Here is a 22,361-nt window from a genome sequence, read left to right as displayed (position 1 = left end):
GCCCAAGACAAGGTATGTTCCTGTCTCCAAGGGAGCTTTTAGCAAGTCATAACACATTGTCTCTACTAATTACAATTTGTGGTCAGTTTGCAACAGTAAGAAGCTTTTTAATACATGAAACACTTTTAGAAAAGGGTAACTTATTGTTCATTTCCTTCAAATCCACCCTTTTTCTTTTCTACCTGACTTACACTTTTATATTTACAACAATTCATAATTTCATACTTTCCCTCTAGGTTCTTGTGGAAGTATATACTTAGTCCCAGCAGTTGTTTCTGCTCAACGGGGAGGAGGAAAGAACTTGGCTTTATTATTCCTAATATGCAAGATCCATACCACCCAGGGGTGAAATGCTCCCGGTTTGCACCGGCTCGCCCGATTAGGTAGCGATGGCAGCTGCTGGTTCGGAGGACCGGTAGCAAAAATCCCTGGCCCCGCCCCCCTGCCTCTGCTGAGCCGCACCATCAGCAGAAGGTTTTTTTTTTTACTTTTAAAAGTTTTTCTTCAGCCGAAAACATACCTTTAAAAGTAAAAAAACAAAAAACCTCTGATGATCGCGGGGCTGAGCAGAGATCATCAGAACACTTTAAAAGTTTTTTTTTAAAAAAAAACCCTCTTCAGCCAAAGGGGAAAAAAAGGAAAAGGGGGGGGGGCTTTAAAAGGCTCCTCTGGCCATCCCAGCTTAGTTCCTCATCACCAGAACCTTAAAAAACATGTTTTCTACATGTTAAAACAATTATTTTAAGAGGTTCTGGGCTGCTATGAGGAAGCTTCAGCTGAGATCATCAGAGGAGCTGACTTTAAAACTTTTTTCCCCTCTGGCAATCCCAGAGGAGTTTCCTGATCCTAGCAGGCTTTTAAACTCACTTTTTAACAGCCCCCACTTACAAGAGCCCCCAGCCATGCCCACCCAATGCCCCCTCCTCACTTACCTATAATTACTGCTCCTTTCGGGCTGGCAACACAATGCTTACTTCAGCTACTGAAGAAAAAAAGAAGAAGCTTGCTTTGACTTCCTGCTTTGCTGGCTGAGGAACTCTGGGATTTGAAGTCTAAAATAAAATAAAATAAAATAAAATAAAATAAAATAAAATAAAATAAAATAAAATAAAATAAAATAAAATAAAATAAAATAAAATAAAATAAAATAAAATAAAATAAAATAAAATAAAATAAAATAAAATAAAATATTTGTGCAGCTTTCTGAGATTTGGTGTGTTCCTGTAGTGTTTCACTCTAACTACACAAACACACAAAATCTCACAAAGCTGTATGTGGCATTTTTTGTGTGTGTGAGTCAGTTGTGTTGTGTTGTGTGTGTGTAAAATGTGAAAGTGTGAGGTTCCTGCTGTTGCAGGGGCCATTTTGGGTGAAGTGCAGCTGCTTTTACATTGCGTGTGAGTCAGTTGTGTTGTGTTGTGTTGTGTTGTGTGTGTGTAAAGTGTGAAAGTTGGGTTTTGGTACCTCTTATTGTTTTGTATACTTTGTTAATTATTAACGATTATTTATTGTTATTGCCCCCCCAGTCATCTGACCACCAAGCCATGCCCACCAATTAAGCCACGCCCACAGAACCAGTAGGGAAAATTTTTAGATTTCACCCCTGATACCACCCCTTGGGTAGATATCTATAGGCATACTTTCCACATATTCAATACATACCTTCCGGAGCTACACAATCCAGGGTGTCACTTTCAGGATCCTTTAAATAATCCACCTCAGTTATATATTTTTTTATTTGCATTTATATCCCGCCCTTCTCCGAAAACTCAGGGGGGCTTACACTGTGTCAAGCAATAGTCTTCATCCATTTGTATATTATATACAAAGTCAACTTATTGCCCCCAACAATCTGGGTCCTCATTTTACCTACCTTATAAAGGATGGAAGGCTGAGTCAACCGTGGACCTGGTGGGACTAGAACCTGCAGTAATTGCAAGCAGCTGTGTTAATAACAGACTGTCTTAGCAGCCTGAGCCACCAGAGGGCCCCTTTTTTGCTTAATGCTTCCTCCTTTGAGGTTCCACTTTCTCCCCACCAACTGCTGTTGTTCCATACAGTCAAGAAATCATGTCTCCTGGGGGAAGAAGGGAAAAATTATACATGGTTCCAATATGGACAATTACAAGCTAGATGGAAATTAGATCAAAAAATAGGTGTTAAGCAAACTGAGGATAATTTGTTAAAACAAATGAGAGATCAAGGCCAACAGCATATTAAGAGGTTGTATAATGTATTAGTAGAAATAGACTCAGAGTCCGAACTAGTTAAGGATTGTATGGTTAAGTGGGCACAAAATTTTCAGCAACCAATAATGTGGGAAACTTGGGAAAGAATTTGGGTGAGGAATGTTAAATTTACACAAGCGCAAAATATGAGAGAAAATTTTTATAAGATGTTTTATAGATGGCATTTAGACCCCAAAAAGTTGTCATGTATGTATCCTAATGTACAGGCTAAATGTTGGAGATGCGATTGTGAAGATGCCACTTATTACCATATATGGTGGACTTGTAAAAAAGTTAAAGCATTTTGGATTAAAGTATGGTGGATCATGCAGAATATTTTGAAAAAGAAGATTAAGTTTACTCCGCAGTTCTTTCTACTAGGAATTATTATGGACTGTACAGCTATAGAGACTAAATTGAATTTGAACTTAATAACAGCATAAGACTTTTGATTGCTCAGTATTGGAAGAAAGAAGAATTACCTACAATTGAAGAATGGACACTCAAAGTATCAAATCTGGCAGAGATGGCAAAAATCTCCGCTTACTTGAAAGACTATACACAAGAAAAATATATTTTAGAATGGAAAATGTGGATTGATTATATTCAAAATAAGTATCAGATAAAAAAATATCAAATAGCATATGAGTAAATTTAGGAAATAATTTGTATTAGATATATTTTTGAAGGAGAGGGGAATTGAGAGTGTGACTAAGTGTGGTGTGACTAGAGATTATAATTTAGGAATTATTTTGGATTATGATTGCTAGTTTTGATACCCTGCATTTTGTTCTGGGAAGTCGGGGTGGGGAGTGGGGGGTAAGGGGGAGGGGAATTGGGGGGTTGAGGCTAGAGATGGAGTGATGGTTAATGTACAGGGATTATTGAAGATGTATAAATATAATTAATGCAGGGTCGGGTCTGACCAGTTGCCATTTTAGAACGGTGGGGAGGGAGAAAAGAGAGAGTAGGAGGTAGGAAAGAGGAGAAGAGGAAGGAAGAGGGGTAGAAGAGGGAGAAGGAAGGTGTAGGGTGGAGGGAGGAGAGGATGTAGATAAGAGAAGGAGAGGAAGGTCTGGAAAGTAGAAGAAGGTAGAAGAGGGAAGAGTGTTAAAAAGGGGGGTGGTGACTGGGCAGGCCCGACTAATTGTATATAACTGTACATTGGATGAATTATTTGATATGATTGTAAAAATAAAACTTTTTATAAAAAAAAAAGAAAAGAAATCATGTCTCCTGCTGCCACTCTTACTTTCATAACATACTTTCCCTACCAAACTCGTTGTCAGGGCCCATGTCCTTTCCTTTCCTTTTGTGAATTTTAGAGTTTTATTTTTCCACATATCAACAACTATACTGTGACTTAATTCCTGAGCTTCCCAAGGCCATTGTTCTCCCATAGTTGTTCCCCCACACACAGAAGAGGTTCTTCACAATAAGCGTTTTGGCAATTTCTTCAGCTATTTGTACAAACATGTTCACTGTATTCTTAGGTAATTCAGGAAATTCTAATTTCTCAAAGAGCTCAGCTGGGGAAACAGCATATGCAACCATTCAGTCCTAAAAAGGAAAAATACAAAAATAGCCCTGATAATGAAGCACACTATTCCCACTGGTAATGGTACTGCCCACCAGTCCATTGGGTTCGTCGGATCGTCAACTTCAGGGGATCTTCTTGGTGAGATTCTACCTTCTACTCCTTTGGAGCTGGCATGGGTCTTTTCACTCGGGAGTAATGAGTCCAACTTTTTTCAGCAGTCCGAATTACAGTCTCAGTGGTCAACAAGAGGATGAAAAGTCCTTCCCAAATTGGAATCAGTTTCTCGTCCTTCCAGGCCTTTATCAGTACCCACGATCCTGCTTTATATTGGTGTACAGCAAAGTTGTGCAGTTCTGGGCTGCATAAACAGAGGGATAGAATCAAGATCACGTGAAGTGTTGATACCACTTTATAATTCCTTGGTAAGGCCACACTTGGAATACTGCATTCGGTTTTGGTCGCCACGATGTAAAAAGGATGTTGAGACTCTAGAAAGATTGCAGAGAAGAGCAACAAAGATGATTAGGGGACTGGAGGATAAAACATACAAAGAACGGTTGCAGGAACTGGGTATGTCTAGTTTAATGAAAAGAAGGACTAGGGGAGACATGATAGCAGTCTTCCAATATCTCAGGGGTTGCCACAAAGAAGAGGGAGTCAAGCTATTCTCCAAAGCACCTGAAGGCAAGACAAGAAGCAACAGGTGGAAGCTAATCAAGGAGAGAAGCAACCTAGAACTAAGGAGAAATTTCCTGACAGTTAGAACAATTAATCAGTGGAACAACTTGCCTGCAAAAGTTGTGAATGCTTCAACACTGGAAATTTTTAAGAAAATGTTGGATAGCCATTTGTCTGAAATGGTGTAGGGTTTCCTGCCTGGGCAGGGGGTTGGACTAGAAGACCTCCAAGGTCCCTTCCAACTCTGATATTATTATTATCATAAAGTCCAAGGGTGGTGTTTGTGCAAACATGCCTTTCTGTCGCAAAAGTGAAAAAACATCTGGACAGTTCCTGTACATATTTTCTAACCATTTTGCCATTTATTCAATTCTTGGTAAACCTTCCCTCTTTCTACATATTGTAATTTCTAACCCATCTCTGTAACATTCCTAAAAGAGCAACAACTTGTGCTGCTAATCAACAAACAATGCCATAGGATGGGGCATCGTGACTCCTAAGCACACAGACCTTGAGAAATAAAAAAAAAAATGGAGGTAAGAAAACAGCTTCAAGAATAAAACAAACAATCTAAATAGGGTATTTTGGGTCAATGGTCTGAAATCTATATTGGGTTAAACTTTAGTGTTAATTCTCTGATTTTAGTGGAATGTGAGTCAGATTCTCACTGAATGGGTTAAAACATTTACCAATATAAGCAAAGTCAAACTAATTTCTTTTATATAGGTTTAATTAAGCATAAAGCATAATTAATGAAACTTCCAAAAATTTCCAGAAAAAATAAAATCAAAATTGTATTCAGAGCAGAAAAGAAAATATATCTGCATAAGTTTTATATGCAGATGAAAGAGACCAAAACAGTGAAAGGCAAAGTTGCATGAGCAGGTCACCCATTTGCCCCGCCTTTCTCAGAGAGGCTCAGCAGAGAGAGGAGGTAAGATAAAGAACAAAAGGTTTAAAACAAGCAGAAAAACCTCACTCCCCACCCACCCCCTTATCTGCTGCTGTTGCTTCTCCAAAAGGTCTTTCAGTTAAAAACCAGCGAGGACAAGGGAAAATATTTTTAAAAGTCTACACAGAAATCTCACCCCCTTTTAACGAAAGGAAACAATAGGACAGGAAGGGTAGGCACGCTGGTGCTCTTATGCACGCCCCTTACAGACCTCTTAGGAATGGGGTGAGGTCAGCAGTAGACAGTCTTAGGTTAAAGTTTTGGGGGTTTGGGGATGAGACCACAGAGTCAGGTAGTGCATTCCAAGCATTAACAACTCTGTTACTGAAGTCATATTTTCTGCAATCAAGATTGGAGCGGTTCACATTAAGTTTAAATCTATTGTGTGCTCATGTATTGTTGCGATTGAAGCTGAAGTAGTCTTCGACAGGAAGGACATTGTAACAGATGATTCTATGAGTTAAACTCAGGTCATGTCGAAGGCGGCGGAGTTCTAAGTTTTCTAATCCCAGGATTTCAAGTCTGGTGGCATAAGGTATTTTGTTGTATTCAGAGGAGTGGAGAACTCTTCTTGTAAAATATTTCTGGACATGTTCAATTGTATTGATGTCAGAAATGTGGTATGGGTTCCAGACAGTCGAGCATATGTTATGGGACAGTTATGGGATCAGATGCAGTAGTGGAACTGGAGCCAACATAAATTCATCATTGAGAGAGACTTCCGGGTGGCTCCACCTCTTCGCTGAGCCCTAATTAAAGGGGCTCCGCACTGAACATCGTAAAAGCCAGGAAAAGCCGGCTTTAATCTTTTTCTCTGGATGAAAGAGGAAAGATAAGAGCGCAGGAATGTTGGTAGACCTCCCCAGAGGCTTTGTTTTAATTAAGCAGAGCTTCGAAGGGTCGATGGGTCCCATAAATATTTCTGCCATCTCCGACTTCAGTGCGTGTCTGCAAAAGCAGGAAAAGAAGAAGGTGTCCATCTCTGCTAATTGTCTTATCTTTATGGATCTCTTTAAGCAGACGGAATGAGTGCAAGCGGACGATTATTGGATTGCAAGTATTTTTGATTTCCTGACTTCTACTTTCTAAAAAAGAGAATTTTTTTTTTTTCTTCTTTGTTCTAATTGACTCTAAGATGGCGCCTGAACGGGAGTGAAAATGACGAATGGAATTTTAAACAGTCTGTGCAAGATTACTAATAGGACAATATTGGAAGAAAAAAGAAGTACCAACAATACAAGAATGGATATTGAAAGTTGCCAATTTGGCTGAGATGGCGAAGATATCAGCCTTTTTGAAAGACAATACGCAAGAAAGATACTTAAAGGAATGGAAAAAATGGATTGACTATATTCAACGTAGATATCAGACTAAGAGTTATCAGACTGTTTTTGAATGATTATGATGTATTATTTTTGATAGCTTTTGGGGGAAGTTAGGAATTGATGATTGTAGGGGTATAATTAAGTTGGGACGAAAACCTTTTAGCATATGTTTGTTTTACTTTTAACTATACCTTGTGCTCGTTCCGGGAAGTCGGGGGGGGGGGAGGGGGGTTGCGAAGGGAAGGGGGAGGAGGGGGGGAAAGGGGGAAAAAAAAATTTTGTAAAACTTTTTGAATAAAAAAAAAAAAAAAAAATTCATCATTGAGACCAGGGGGTTATTTTCCTACCTGGTTTGCCCCTTCCTCAAAAAACATGCTGGACCCCCACCATACTAGACAATTGTCATCCAGTATCCAATCTCCCCTTTTTGGGGAATGTTCTGGAGAAGGTGCTCATGCAGCTGTTTTAGTGGATGCGATAGATTGCCTAGACCAGGGGTAGTCAGCCTTTTTACACCTACTGCCCTCTTTTCTATCTCTGTTAGTAGTAAAATTTTCTAACCGCCCACCGGTTCCACAGTAATGCGCCATGTATCATCGTCTGCGCATGCCTCTCGCGCATCATGGATTGTTGCGATTGAAGCTGAAGTAGTCTTCGACAGGAAGGACATTGTAACAGATGATTCTATGAGTTAAACTCAGGTCATGTCGAAGGCGGCGGAATTCTAAGTTTTCTAATCCCAGGATTTCAAGTCTGGTGGCATAAGGTATTTTGTTGTATTCAGAGGAGTGGAGAACTCTTCTTGTAAAATATTTCTGGACATGTTCAATTGTATTGATGTCAGAAATGTGGTATGGGTTCCAGACAGTCGAGCATATGTTATGGGACAGTTATGGGATCAGATGCAGTAGTGGAACTGGAGCCAACATAAATTCATCATTGAGAGAGACTTCCGGGTGGCTCCACCTCTTCGCTGAGCCCTAATTAAAGGGGCTCCGCACTGAACATCGTAAAAGCCAGGAAAAGCCGGCTTTAATCTTTTTCTCTGGATGAAAGAGGAAAGATAAGAGCGCAGGAATGTTGGTAGACCTCCCCAGAGGCTTTGTTTTAATTAAGCAGAGCTTCGAAGGGTCGATGGGTCCCATAAATATTTCTGCCATCTCCGACTTCAGTGCGTGTCTGCAAAAGCAGGAAAAGAAGAAGGTGTCCATCTCTGCTAATTGTCTTATCTTTATGGATCTCTTTAAGCAGACGGAATGAGTGCAAGCGGACGATTATTGGATTGCAAGTATTTTGATTTACTTCTACTTTCTAAAAAAGAGAATTTTTTTTTTTCTTCTTTGTTCTAATTGACTCTAAGATGGCGCCTGAACGGGAGTGAAAATGACGAATGGAATTTTAAACAGTCTGTGCAAGATTACTAATAGGACAATATTGGAAGAAAAAAGAAGTACCAACAATACAAGAATGGATATTGAAAGTTGCCAATTTGGCTGAGATGGCGAAGATATCAGCCTTTTTGAAAGACAATACGCAAGAAAGATACTTAAAGGAATGGAAAAAATGGATTGACTATATTCAACGTAGATATCAGACTAAGAGTTATCAGACTGTTTTTGAATGATTATGATGTATTATTTTTGATAGCTTTTGGGGGAAGTTAGGAATTGATGATTGTAGGGGTATAATTAAGTTGGGACGAAAACCTTTTAGCATATGTTTGTTTTACTTTTAACTATACCTTGTGCTCGTTCCGGGAAGTCGGGGAGGGTTGCGAAGGAAGGGGAGGAGGAAAGGGGAAAAAAAAATTTTGTAAAACTTTTTGAATAAAAAAAAAAAAAAAAATTCATCATTGAGACCAGGGGGTTATTTTCCTACCTGGTTTGCCCTTTCCTCAAAAAACATGCTGGACCCCCACCATACTAGACAATTGTCATCCAGTATCCAATCTCCCCTTTTTGGGGAATGTTCTGGAGAAGGTGGTCATGCAGCTGTTTTAGTGGATGCGATAGATTGCCTAGACCGGGGTAGTCAGCCTTTTTACACCTACCGCCCACTTTTCTATCTCTGTTAGTAGTAAAATTTTCTAACCGCCCACCGGTTCCACAGTAATGCGCCATGTATCATCGTCTGCGCATGCCTCTCGCGCATCATGGATTGGGTTGGGGGGGGGGGGACACCGGCTACCAGCTCTCCTTATCTGTTACAGCTGGGTGGTGTGGGGGGGGGAGATGCGCGAGCTATTCTGGGATGAGGCTTTTTTGTTTGCGGTCGCACTATAGCGCCATTTAGTTTCACTTGGATAACATGAAGTAAACTTATGCGCGGGCGATACAAATAGTATATTTTCAAAAATTTAAATTGTCACGGGGAATTTTATGAAAACCTAATGAAAATGTTTTTAAATAATGCTATGATTTTTTTAAAAAAACTCAATTACATTTTTTTTAAAAAGGAAAGTGCTTCAGTATCGGACAAAATCCCTACCGCCCACCATGAAAGCTGGAATGCCCACTAATGGGTGGTAGGGACCAGGTTGACTACCACTGGTCTAGACCCTTCCTCAGTCAGGATTCAGGTCTGGGTATGGGGGGAGGGAAGAAGCATCAGTTGCACTTTTAGATGCTGATTCACATGAGTGAGATTGGGGTACTGCATTCATCCTGGCTCTACTTGACCCCTCAGTGGCCTTCAATATCACAATTGACTGTAGTCTCCTTCTGGTTTTGGTGCCAGGGAATGGGACCTGGTAGCCCTGTAAGGAGCTGGCCTTTTCCTTTCTACACGGCACACACCAGTCAGTGTTAAATTGGGAGTGAGAGGTCCTTGGCCCCAAAACTCTACTGGTCTACTGAAAAATAATAATAATAATAATAAGGAACTGAGCACCACCTCAGGGATCTGTCAGGCCTGGAAGCCATCTTTTTTGTTGGGCCTTCAGGCCTGCCACATTTACTGCTGTGGGAAACTGGGAGGGGGGATTGTATGGAGCAAGGGTGATTATATAGTCATTATAACATTCCTTTCTCAGAGAGTCAAGGACACCTGGATGGCTGGAAGTGGGAGGCACCTCCAGTTGGGATGGGGCTTTGATTGGACCATGTGATGGATATGTGGGTGCTGGGCAGAGACTTGCACTTCCTTTTGGGTGGGGAAAACATGGAAGCTTTCAGATTCAGGTTTTCCCAGATGTGCCAATATGACATCTCTAATAAAGTGGAACTTTGAGGAAACTCAAGCTTTGGAGTCTTCTTTCACTGGGGATGTTACTTGGATCCCTGACAGGATCTATGGAAACAAAAGTGCTTAAAACACTGAGAAGAAACCAAACAGATACATTTTTAATGACTCTTTTAATTAAAATAAATAAATGTAAAGTGGAAATTATTATCCACATCATTGATATAAAAGTTTTTTTCCAAGTTGGTCATATGAGGACTCACTGGGAACAACTGAAATTAATGAAAAATTAAAGAGGGAGGAAGTGACTGTTGCTGAATAACTGATAATTTGTCCTTAATCATATTGCTTGATTTACAAATATTTAACGGAAAAGCACCTCTCCTATTTCACTATTTTCAAGAAATTTAAGAAATCAGATTTATAAAAATGCACCAAAAAAATCTCAGTCCCTTTATAAGTCAGAGATTCTTGTGCCTCATTATATTCTCCCTGCAATTGAGATCAGGTCTCAGTAACATAATGTAGCATTTGGGGGAAAAGATACAAGCCAAGAGAGCAGCTCCAGAGGTCAAAATGGAGAAGATCTCCACAGCCACCATGGACTTCCCTTTGGTGCTCAAGTAGGTGGGGAGGAAAGTGATCCAAACGCTGCAAAAGACCAGCATGCTGAAAGTAATGAACTTGGCTTCATTAAAGCTATCAGGCAATTTCCTAGCTAGAAATGCCACTGTGAAACTGATGAAGGCCAAAAAACCTAGGTAGGCAAGGACAGTGTAAAACATTGAAGCTGAGCCTTCCTTACATTCCAAGATGGCCTCTCCATACAAGGAGTGGAAGTCCATGTTGGGAAATGGTGGAGAGCTTCCCAGCCAGGTGGCACAAAGAAGTGCTTGGACCAGAGGACAACCTAAGACAATGGAGTTGGTGAGTGGTTTTCCTAAGAGTTTCCTTGTCTTGTTCCCTGGCTTGGTGGCCATGAAAGCCAGAACCACCATGACTGTTTTTGCCAACACAGAGGAAACTGCAAGAGAGAAGAGAATGGCAAAGGCAGATTGTCGGAAGAGACAGGTGAGCTTCCCTGGTTGACCAATGAAGAGGAAGGAGCAGAGGAAGCAGAGCAGGAGGGAGACCAGGAGGATGTAGGTGAGATCTCGGTTGTTGGCCTTGACAATTGGTGTGTCGTGATGTTTAAGGAAAATTGCCAGAACTGCAGATGTGGTCACGAAGAGAGAAAGAATGAGAGAAATTAAAGCATATCCCAGGGTGTCTTGATAGGAAAGGAAGTGGATCTTCTTGGCAATGCAGTGGTTCTTGTCCTTGTTGGGATATTGGTCTTCTGGGCAGAGGTTACAGCTTGCAGAATCTGAAAGCAAAAGTCAGTTTGCATTTCATAGTGTATTAAAAAGGGTAAGTCATCCTTCAATATGGTCACCTCCTACAGGCCCTTTCTCCAAGAGGTCTACCAATATCCTGGGAGATTGATAGTGCTGATAGAAGAAGCATACCCTAAATAATGAAAATTAAAGCTTGAAGCTCATGCTCTTCACGAAACATTTGGTAGCTGGTTTTTCTGGTTGTAGCCAGATGTAAGATTTGGAATATAAAGTATAATATGGATCACATGAATCCTTCCCTGAAACGACCTTGCATTAATCTGCAAAGGTTGTCCGTGGACAGGACAGTTTAGATCCATCAACTCAGAGGTTGAATATTTTGAGAAATATCAATGTACCAAAAATGTTCATATTTGCTTCTACTGAATGGTTTCCTTGATCCTGGAAGAAATACATGTAAAACATTCTCTACCTGTCTGATTTGAGATGGTCCCTTTTGGACAAAGGGCACATTGGTAGCAGCACACCGGCTTCTCCTCTGGAACTCTTCTCCTCTCTCCTGCCTGGCACCTCTTCATGCCACACCTGGCAAAGGGCACCTCCTAAAAAGGAAAAGAGAAACACTGTAGATGGCCCAGATTGTTGACCCAGATTGTTGGGGGCAATAAGTTGACTTTGTATATAAATATACAAATAGAATGAAGACTATTGCTAACATAGTGTAAGCCGCCCTGAGTCTTCGGAGAAGGGCGGGATATAAATGCAAATAAAATAAAATAAAAAAATTATTGAATATGCTTCTTTTATTGTTTTGTACATTTCTGTTTATATCTTCAGAATGTCTTCAAAAGAAATGGTGAAGTAGGGTCTTTCACCGTGATGGCGAACCTATGACACGTGAGCCCTCACCCCAGCTGAGCCCTGCGCCCGTGCCTTCCGCTGGTCACCTGATTTTCAGGTCTCTGCAGCGCTGTTGTTTAATCAAAATTGCAGTTAAAAAAACTATACAACCCACCAAGAATATAACCATATACATTCAACAGGAGCAGATAGAGGTAAATCCTAGATAGGCAGAAAATGCATTACTAAAGTGACCAGGTTTCAGTGATGGCAAAGCGGGACACCATTGACCGGGGGGGGGGGGGAAAGGGGGGGGGGCTGTGCATGCGCGCTGAGTCTTGCCACCTGCCTGAAGGAGGAGGAGCGGCTGCTGCTTCTCCGCTCTTCCAGGCAGGCTCGGCTCTCCTCTCGGCTCTTCTCTTCCTCTTGGGTGAAGTCAAGCGGCGTCTCTCCTCCCTCTCGCGCCCCCTTCTCCGCCTCCTCTTCTTGCGTTGCCACCTCCCATTTTCAGAATGGGAGTGAAACAAAAAAAAAAAATTGGGACTTTTTGGAATTGCCGTGGGACGCGGGACAAATTATTAAAAAGCGGGACTGTCCCGCCAAAAGCGGGACGTCTGGTCACTATATGCATTACTGAACAATGGAGATGAATGCTAGAGAGGAATAAAGCTGCATACAAGGCCAACATAACACCCATAGCAGTGAAAGCATGTGGGGGCGGGGTGGGGCGGGGGGAGCACGGGGGTGCAGCACCCCCCCATGCCCCATTTTTAGTCTCAGGGAGGCCTGCTAGGCCCAAAACAGAGTGCAGGGGGGCCATGCGTGCATTCGTGGGGGAGCACGCACAGCGGGACCATGCCAGAGGTGGGTTTCAGCAGGTTCTGACCGGTTCTGGTGAACCGGTAGTGGAAATTTTGAGTAGCTCGGAGAACTGGTAGTAAAAATTCTGACTAGCCCCGCCCCCATCTATTCTCTGCCTCCCGAGTCCTAGCTGATCGGGAGGAAATGGGGATTTTGCAGTATCTTTGCCCTGCCACGCCCACCATGCCACGCCCACCAAGCCACGCCCACAGAACTGGTAGTCAAAAAATTTGAAACCCACCACTGGACCATGCGCATGCAAAGGGAGGGTGTCGTGGTTGCATTGTATTATGGATGTGGGCACCCACACGCACACTTTCATTTGTGTGCACGCGCTTTTGGCACGCAAGGACCAAGAGGTTAGCCATCACTGGTCTGTCAGAAACCAGGAAAAACTACAGGGTGGTTAAGGCCAGTGCCATTCTCACATTACCCATGCTGGCGATTGGAAGAGGACCTTGGCATGCAAAAGAAGCCTTATGAATTGAGCTATATCTTTTGTCAGCGTTCCAGAAAACCCTCCTTGCAGAAAAGACTCCAAAGCCAACATCTTTCACAGTTCTTCTTCTAGCATAGGTAAACTGGCAGAGTTGGTTGAAATCCGAATCTGGGGTTCCGGCTTCCTCCCTCAGTAATACAAACTCCAAAATCCCCACCCTCATGACCCCTCTGCCGATCACAGGCTCCAATCTTCAACCGTCCCATCTCGAGACATCACTCCGGCCACTCCTTCTCCAGATGCAAACCCAGCCTGACCTTGACCAGCAGGAAGAATGTTGTTATGTCTAATAATCCCTTGTACCACCAGCCCCCTCCCCTACTTTCCCACACAGGAGAAAATGGCAGCGTGTGGAAGCCTTCGGCCTAATATGGCTTCCAAAGCTGACACCTTTTCTAAAACAAACAATCATGAAGATCCAACGGAACAGGAATGGTCCACAGAAACCAATGTTGGCTGCTCTAAGGGCATCTTGGATTTCAAGTAGAATTTCTTCCTAATCTCAACCCTTTTTGAGCTGTCACTAATCAAAACAGGTCCTCTGTCAACTGGTTGATGAAGTTTTGATTCAGTAAGTTGTTCTCCGGTAAGGAGGACGTGTTGAATCCCTAGAAGGCAACAAGTCTTTTGCTGAATTTAACATGACATAATAACAGAGTTGGAAGGGACCTTGGAGGTCTTCTAATCCAACCCCCTGCCCAGGCAGGAAACCCTACACCATTTCAGACAAATGGTTATCCAACATTTTCTTAAAAATTTCCAGTGTTGATGCTTTTACAACTTCTGCAGGCAAGTTGTTCCACTTATTGATTGTTCTAACTGTCAGGAAGTTTCTCCTAAGTTCTAAGTTGCTTCTCTCCTTGATTAGTTTCCACCCATTGCTTCTTGTTCTTCCCTCAGGTGCTTTGGAGAATAGTTTGACTCCCTCTTCTTTGTGGCAACCCCTGAGATATTGGAAGACTGCTATCCTGTCTCCCCTAGTCCTTCTTTTCATTAAACTAGACATACCGAGTTCCTGCAACCGTTCTTCATATGTTTTAGCCTCCAGTCCCCTAATCATCTTTCTTGCTCTTCTCTGCACTCTTTCTAGAGTCTCGAGTCTAGAGAATTTACTTTACCTTCCAGCTCACCTTTTTTGCCCAGACAATTGCACTGGAGTTAATAGTGAAATCCTGGCCTCGAGGAGCCCCTGGATCTATTTGTCCAACTTTCACAGGAAAAAAAAATCGATTGATGAGGAAAACCCAGTTGAGAAGATCATAACGACCAGATCCCAGTCCATTTTCTGAGAAGGAGACTTCGTCTCCTGCACTGTTGTTGAAGTGGACATTCCTCAAGTAGGAAAGAAGCTGAATCAAAAGAGACATCAAGAAATTGGACTAACTGGGTGAAAGCCACAAAGGAGACATCATGGCTTCGATCATTCTGGAGTAACACCATCATAGAAATTACCTGCCATGACTGGACATTTGAGGTCCTCTTTCCAAGTCTTAACACGGCTAGTCGCTCTCCGGATCCATGCATTGCATGTAAGGCGTGTGCCACAGCATAAACGGCATTGTAGATATTGTAACTTTCTCCTGTCATGCTTGTTTCAAACAAGTAAGATGGTAGATTCTGCGTATTCTCCTTTCCTGTACATGGTTTGGAGGCATCTTGGAGCCTCTTTGGAGGCATCCTGCCTAGTTTGTAGATCCTGCAGTGAAAGACCCCTTCCCACCACGGAGGGAGAAAGACATCCCCTCGTGGGTTCAAAGGGTCTAAAGACATGAGAAAACGGCTGAATTCTGAGACTTCCCTTGTGTGGTCCCTGAAATGCAAAGCCCCATGGAAGGGCTTTACAAATTGCAATATATATTCAGATCTTATTCCAATAAGTTTCCAAGTGGATGTAAGGATCCAAACTTTTTGAAAAGGTGCTTTTCTCTGTGCTTCATAAAAATACATAACCGCCTGCACATTTCCAATAGTATTGGAGTCTCCAAACAAAATAATTACTTCACCTTTTGACCAAGTATTGAAAATATGGTTTAATTTCGCCGCTGGAATATTATAAAAATCGGTTTTCATTATTTCAGCGAAGGCCAAGCAGATCTCCTTCTCCTTCAGCATCGGCATCAGAGATGAGACGAAACGTTCTCCGTTGTCATTTTCAGGAGCCACCAGGCCAACCCAGTTCCACTGGAAATGCAGGAGCAGCTGGACTAAACCCACATACTGAGGAGATTCCTTGGAATTAATCCGGAAGAAGGAAGGATAAACTCTTCTCTCTCCCTGAGAGAACTCAAAGCCAACACCAAGCTGGAGAAAGTGAGAATCTTCTTTAAAAGAGAAAGTAAAGTTGTTTATGACCTTTAGGAGGCCCCCACTGTGTGGTTTCTTACCCCACCAGAAAGATTTACTCATTGTGAGTGTCCGGCTTCATCTTCCTCCCTTCTTAGGAAGACTCACCAATTACATATTTTGCCTGCTTCTGATAGATCAAAGTTAAAGAAACAAACCATCAACCTGATACGCAGAATAAACTGCACTGAAAGGTATAGAAAAATGATAAACTTTTATAGAAGTCAGGAAGTAATTCCTCTTTTAGTATTGTATCAATATTTTCTCACAGACAGAAGTTCCCTGAAGATGGGCTACAGCACGAATCCAAAACTCGGAAGACAAAATTGGTCCCAGTGATTAGAATAGAATAGAATTTTTTTATTGGCCAAGTGTGATTGGACACACAAGGAATTTGTCTTGGTGCATATGCTCTCAGTGTACATAAAAGAAAAGATACCTTCATCAAGGTACAACATTTACAACACAAATGATGGTCAATATATCAATATAAATCAAAAGGATTGCCAGCAACAAAGTTACAGTCATACAGTCATAAGTGGAAGGAGATGGGTGATGGGAACGATGAGAAGATTAATAGTAGTGCAGATTTAGTCAATAGTTTGACAGTGTTGAGGGAATTATTTGTTTAGCAGAGTGATGGCCTTCGGGAAAAAACTGTTCTTGTGTCTAGTTGTTCTGGTGTGCAGTGCTCTATAGCGTCATTTTGAGGGTAGGAGTTGAAAAAGTTTATTAGATCCTGTAATATTTAGAATTTAGAATTTAGAATTTAGAATAGAATTTATTGGCCAAGTGTGATTGGACACACAAGGAATTTGTCTTGGTGCATATGCTCTCAGTGTACATAAAAGAAAAGATACGTTCATCAAGGTACAACATTTACAACACAAATGATATAAATCATAAGGATTGCCAGCAACAAGTTATAGTCATACAGTCATAAGTGGAAAGAGATTGGTGATGGGAACTATGAAACTATATTATCCAGAGACATGCATATTTGCCTTCATTCATGAGTTATATCACTATCTCTTTGTGGTTACTTAAAAATGCATCTTGACATGTAAAATATAAAAATCAGTTGAATTATACCATGGATTATCTAAGTGATATACCTCTGCTGTGTTTCCCCCCCCCCGGCAAACACCTCTGCTTTCACCTTTGACCTCTGTTGTTGTAGTATTATTTGTCTACTGCATGGTGTATCTAATGGAACTTCCTTACCTGTAGGACCTTGAAGATGCTGAAGATGGAGGCCATCAGCCTTGAAGATTTGGGGTTGAGACCTCCAATGACAGAGAGCAGAATGTCCCGCCTGTCACATTTATAACCTGGAACCATTTGGCCTCGTGTGGAGAGCAGGGAGAGGCTGAATAAAGTATTATTCCTCTCCGTCTGATGATTTTCATAGATGTGGAAGCCAAGGGTGATGTTGGGGAGGAGATCCAGATCCTTGTTGACTTCTTTCACTGCAAACATCAAGGCCAGGAACTGCTGGTAGTTCTTGGGGATGGGCCTATAGTGAGAAAATCATTGAGGCTCATTTCAGAACAACTTCTGTGGTGTAGTTTGCCCGTCCCATATTTTATGGGATTTTGTTTTTTTTTAATGGAAAGCCCATGATGAAACTTGCATGGTTTTCCTACAAAGAAGAAAAACCTGTCTGTCCATACCACAGATCTTTTTATACCCATTATTGTCCCTCCCTTCAACACTTTGGTCCAGTGGCTGAAATTCTCCCCAGTTGCTCTTCTACAACCCACATCAATTTGGTTCTGTCTTGGTGGAGCTTCTTCAGGTCTGGTGACAGTTGTTAAAACAGAGGACTTCAGCTGGAGTCACCACACAGATTTCCTGAAGGCCATTATTCATGAGCACTGGTGATTCCCAAACTCATTATTATCACTTTTTTTAATCTGCCACCCTGGAAAAGGATTGAGCCTTTGAGTTTTTCACCACGACTTTCTTTTTTTTTCCCCAAGAAATTTTTTATGTTTGATAAAACATTAAAAAAAAACCTTTTGAACAGGATATCAGTCAGGTTAATCATTAAACAAATTTTCAAATTTCACCCCCCCCCATCGCATTAAATCCAATATATTTTCTTCTCCATCTTAAAATTATTTTTATTTGCACATATCTAGCACAAAATTCTATTCCATCCCCCCATTCTGAAATCAATATTTAAATCAAGTCTAGTCCCCATATTTTAAACTCCTTCTACCCTTCTTTATTCCAAATATAAGAGTAATTTAATCTCATAAAAACAATTAATAATAACAACAACAACAACAACAACAACAACAGAGTTGGAAGGGACCTTGGAGGCCTTCTAGTCCAACCCCCTGCCAAGGCAGGAAACCCTACACCATCTCAGACAGATGGTTATCCAACATTTTCTTAAACATTTTTATTTTTAAAATAAAACAATTTCTTAAAATTTTTTTATTACATAGCCCAATACCCAAAAAGAAGCAACAAGAACAAAAAATACAAATACAAAAAGGAAACAGCAACATAAAATTTCTCTTACATACCGTTTCAGTTTCAATTTCATATTTAACTTGGTTCTCTTAATTCCCCAAAACATCATAAGTAATCATTCTATTATCTCTTAAATTCTTAAATTTCACAAGTCTTATTCTGACTTTCTGACTAAATTAATATTATAAGTCAACTTCTCCCCTAAGCCAGCAGTTTCTGTTCTGTTGTCCCTCTTCCCTTTTTAGATTTATCATCTTCCCGATGATGAGTTCTGAAAAGATTGAGAACTGTATCCTATTTTTAAAAAAATGTGTCGACCAAATTCACATGCCGCCTATCTCATGAACACACTATTTTATGAGCTTGGCTTTTTATTGTGAAAAGCACAAACATAGAGTAGGATAAGGGATGTGGTGGCTCAGGGGCTAGGATGTTGAGCTTGTCGATCGAAAGGTCGGCAGTTCAGCGGTTCGAATCCCTAGTGCTGCCGTGTAACGGGGTGAGCTCCCGTTACTTGTCCCAGCTTCTGCCAACCTAGCAGTTTCAAAAGCACGTAAAAAATGCAAGTAGAAAAAATAGGGACCACCTTGGTGGGAAGGTAACAGTGTTCCATGCGCCTTTGGCGTTGAGTCATGCCGGCCACATGACCACGGAGACATCTTCGGACAGCGCTGGCTCTGCGGCTTTGAAACGGAGATGAGCACTGCCCGCTAGAGTCGGCAATGACTAGCACATACAGTATGTGCGAGGGGAACCTTTGCCTTTACTTAGAGTAGGATATTGCTGAGTTAGAGCGGGGAAACATTGGGGAACATGAGAAGGAAGTTAGAGTCTGCTGGTAGAACTTGCGTTGCCATATTTCGGGTTGAGTTTGCAACAGCAAGTCCCAAGTTTCATTGAGTTTTTAAAATAAATATTCCTTGATTAAACTTCTGTGGTTTTAGTGAGAAGGGACAAAAGCTCTCTCTCCATATCATGGACCACTTTTCTACAATTCCATCATACTCCCTTCTTCACTTTTCTCTAGTGTTTGTAATTGAGTTTCTCTCGGGGCAGCTTCTTCAGGTCTGGTCACCATTGCTGACCACTAGACTCCAGTGGGTGGGTCACAGCACAGATTTACTGAAGTCCATTATTCATGAGAAATCACTCTGCTAAACAAATAGTTCCCTCAACACTGTCAGACTATTTACTGAATCTGCACTACTATTAATCGTTTCATAGTTCCCATCACCAATCTCTTTCCACTTATGACTGTATGACTATAACTTGTTGCTGGCAATCCTTATGAATTATATTGATATATTGATCATCAATTGTGTTGTAAATGTTGTACCTTGATGGACGTATCTTTTCTTTTATGTACACTGAGAGCAGATGCACCAAGACAAATTCCTTGTGTGTCCAATCACACTTGGCCAATAAAAAAAAAATTCTATTCTATTCTAAATGCTGATTCCAACACTGAGGGATTTTGGCAGTACCTCACATTGGAAAAGGAGGGAGCTTTCGGGTTTCTTTCACCATGATTTTACATCCAAATTAATATTAGAATAGAATAATAGAGTTGGAAGGGACCTTGGAGGTCTTGTAGTCCAACCCCCTGCTTAAGCAGGAAACCCTACATCACTTCAGACAAATAGTTGTCCAACATCTTCCAGTGTTGGAGCATTCACAACTTCTGGAGGCAAGCTGTTTCACTGATTAATTGTTCTCACTGTCAGGAAATTTCTCCTTAGTTCTAAGTTGCTTCTCTCCTTGATTTGTTTCCACCCATTGTTTCTTGTCCTACCCTGTTATAAGTCAGCTTCTTCACTAGGCCAGCAGAGTCTCTAAGGTGCTGCCCTTCCCCACTTTTATATGCGTAATCATCCTGATGAAAACTTTTGGAAATAATTGAGAATTCCAGCCCATTCCTTGAACTTTTTATTGAGAAAAGAACAATGATCTGAACATCACTAGAGCAAGCAATTTTTTTTTAAAAAAAAAAAGAGGCCCTGAATCCAAAACAGAGAAAACAATCATATAAATATTTCCCCTCTAGGCGAAACTTACGATATTTTACCAGTCAGCACTAATGGGTAATTGTGAAAATCTGGGACAATGGAGTTCACAACAATTGCCAGGGGAAAATTCGCACCAATAATCACATCACCAGGCCTGTAAAATTCCCATGGATTCTGCAAGTTTAAGATTTTTTGCAATGTACACATGCTTTGAATCTTCTTAGCAGCAATTGGGGGAAGGAGCCAGAGGAGCAGCAACAGGAGAGGCAGCCAAAACATTCTTGTCACCTTCCTTCCTGGATCAGAAATCAAAGTTTGTGCAGAAGCTGAATTGCAGGCAGCACTTGAAATCTTAGCAGATTTACATAACTGAGACTGACTTGCCAGCTGGATGGCCTCAGGGCATGTTTACCTGATGTCTCTTTGCATTAAAACATTTGTATTATATTGTTTTATTTCGTATCTTTCTTATTCTGAAATCAGACTACCTGCTATATTTTATTTTAATGATAAGGTCACAAGATTAATCAATCAATAAACTACAATTACATCAATCATGCTTTCTCTTACCTGCGTTTGTGCTTTGACATAAAGGCCAGCTGAGTCTCACCAAACCCTGGAGTTAGCTCTCATGACCAAAAACAAATTCCTTGTGTGTCCAATCGCACTTGGCCAATAAAGAATTCTAATCTTCTAATCTACCGTATATACTCGAATATAAGCCGATCCGAGTATAAGCCGAGGTCCCCAATTTTACCCCAAAAACTGGGGTAAACTGGGGACTCGAGTATAAGCCGAGGTGGAAATGAGGCACCTACCGGTTGAAACCCTCCTCCCTCAGCTGAGAAGGCTGGCGGCTCCCCGCCCGCCTCTCACTGCACCGGCAGGGCTTCGTCCGGTAAAATGTGAAAAAGAAAGAAAAAAACTCAGTATAAGCCGTATATACTCGAGTATAAGCGAGGCTTAAAAACCAACCTCGAGTATAAGCCGTATAGACCGGAGTATAAGCCGAGGGGACGTTTTTCAGCACAAAAAACGTGCTGAAAAACTCGGCTTATACTCGAGTATATACGGTAATCTTCACTGGGAGAACCAATATTTTGGAAAGCAGGGTTAACCTTGGAAGATTTGCGTAGGGAATAGTTCTCCTGAAAATTGCAGGGGAAAGCAATTCTCCTACCCACTCAGCAACAGATGTTGTTTGAACATCCAATGGGGGGAAAAGCAGGTTTGTGTCTCTTGTTGCTAATCCACAGAACAGATGGAGTTTACAGTTAAACTGAAGTTGAGCTTTCGACCTACCTAAAAGTGAATACCTGTACACAAGACAGAGTTGTTTTTTTTTAAATTTGCATTTATATCCCGCCCTTCTCCGAAGACTCAGGGCGGCTTACACTAAGTTAGCAATAGTCTTCATCCTATTTGTATATTTATATACAAAGTCAACTTATTTATTTATTTATTATTTATTTATTAATCATACTTTTATACCGCACCATCTCCCGTAGGACTCAGGGCGGTTCACAGGCATATTAAAAACAATATAATAAATAAGCGTTAAAAACCAGTTAAAACTAAATATTATCATAGCCAAATCACTAAAAACGATAAAAAGCCCATTAAAAAACCCTTAAAATTTAGTTAAAACATTTTATTCTTAGAATAGTCCAGCGCGCTGAAATTATAAAGTCTTCAGTTCACGTCTGAAGGTCCAGAGGTCGGGGAGTTGTCGTAATCCCGGAGGAAGCTCGTTCCACAGGGCTGGTGCCACCACAGAGAAGGCCCTCCCCCTTATTGCCCCCAACAATCTGGGTCCCCATTTTACCTACCTTATAAAGGATGGAAGGCTGAGTCAACCTTGGGCCTGGTGGGACTAGAACCTGCAGTAATTGCAAGCAGCTGCTGTTAATAACAGACTGCATTAGCAGTCTGAGCCACAGAGGCCCCTGTGGCTCAGACAAGCTTGGTCTGCGGCATAGTATGTTCAGGCAGAATGGGTGCTAATGTGGCATGGTCGCAGTCAGCTGTACCCTTGGAAGTGTGAGCAATCATACCAATGTGGAATAACCAGTTTAGTTAAACCCACAA

The 22,361-nt window shown here is 41.4% G+C and overlaps 1 protein-coding gene across 1 annotated transcript; it reads right to left on the bottom strand.

Annotated features, from left to right (window-relative positions):
• Positions 1-10,364: 10,364 nt before the first annotated feature.
• On the bottom strand, positions 10,365-20,863 carry LOC131188336 (vomeronasal type-2 receptor 26-like). Its single transcript, XM_058163555.1, has 5 exons — positions 20,844-20,863; positions 17,008-17,299; positions 15,439-15,621; positions 11,713-11,842; positions 10,365-11,269 (listed from the first exon to the last, which is right to left on the bottom strand). Exons 1-5 carry the CDS (start codon positions 20,861-20,863, stop codon positions 10,365-10,367), a joined length of 1,530 nt encoding a protein of 509 aa, XP_058019538.1.
• Positions 20,864-22,361: the final 1,498 nt, after the last annotated feature.

The sequence above is a fragment of the Ahaetulla prasina genome, chromosome 1 (genome assembly GCF_028640845.1).
Source record: "Ahaetulla prasina isolate Xishuangbanna chromosome 1, ASM2864084v1, whole genome shotgun sequence".
Lineage (NCBI taxonomy): Eukaryota > Metazoa > Chordata > Lepidosauria > Squamata > Colubridae > Ahaetulla > Ahaetulla prasina.
Note: the sequence above shows the minus strand (reverse complement) of the source record. Positions and strands in the feature narration are given on the sequence as shown.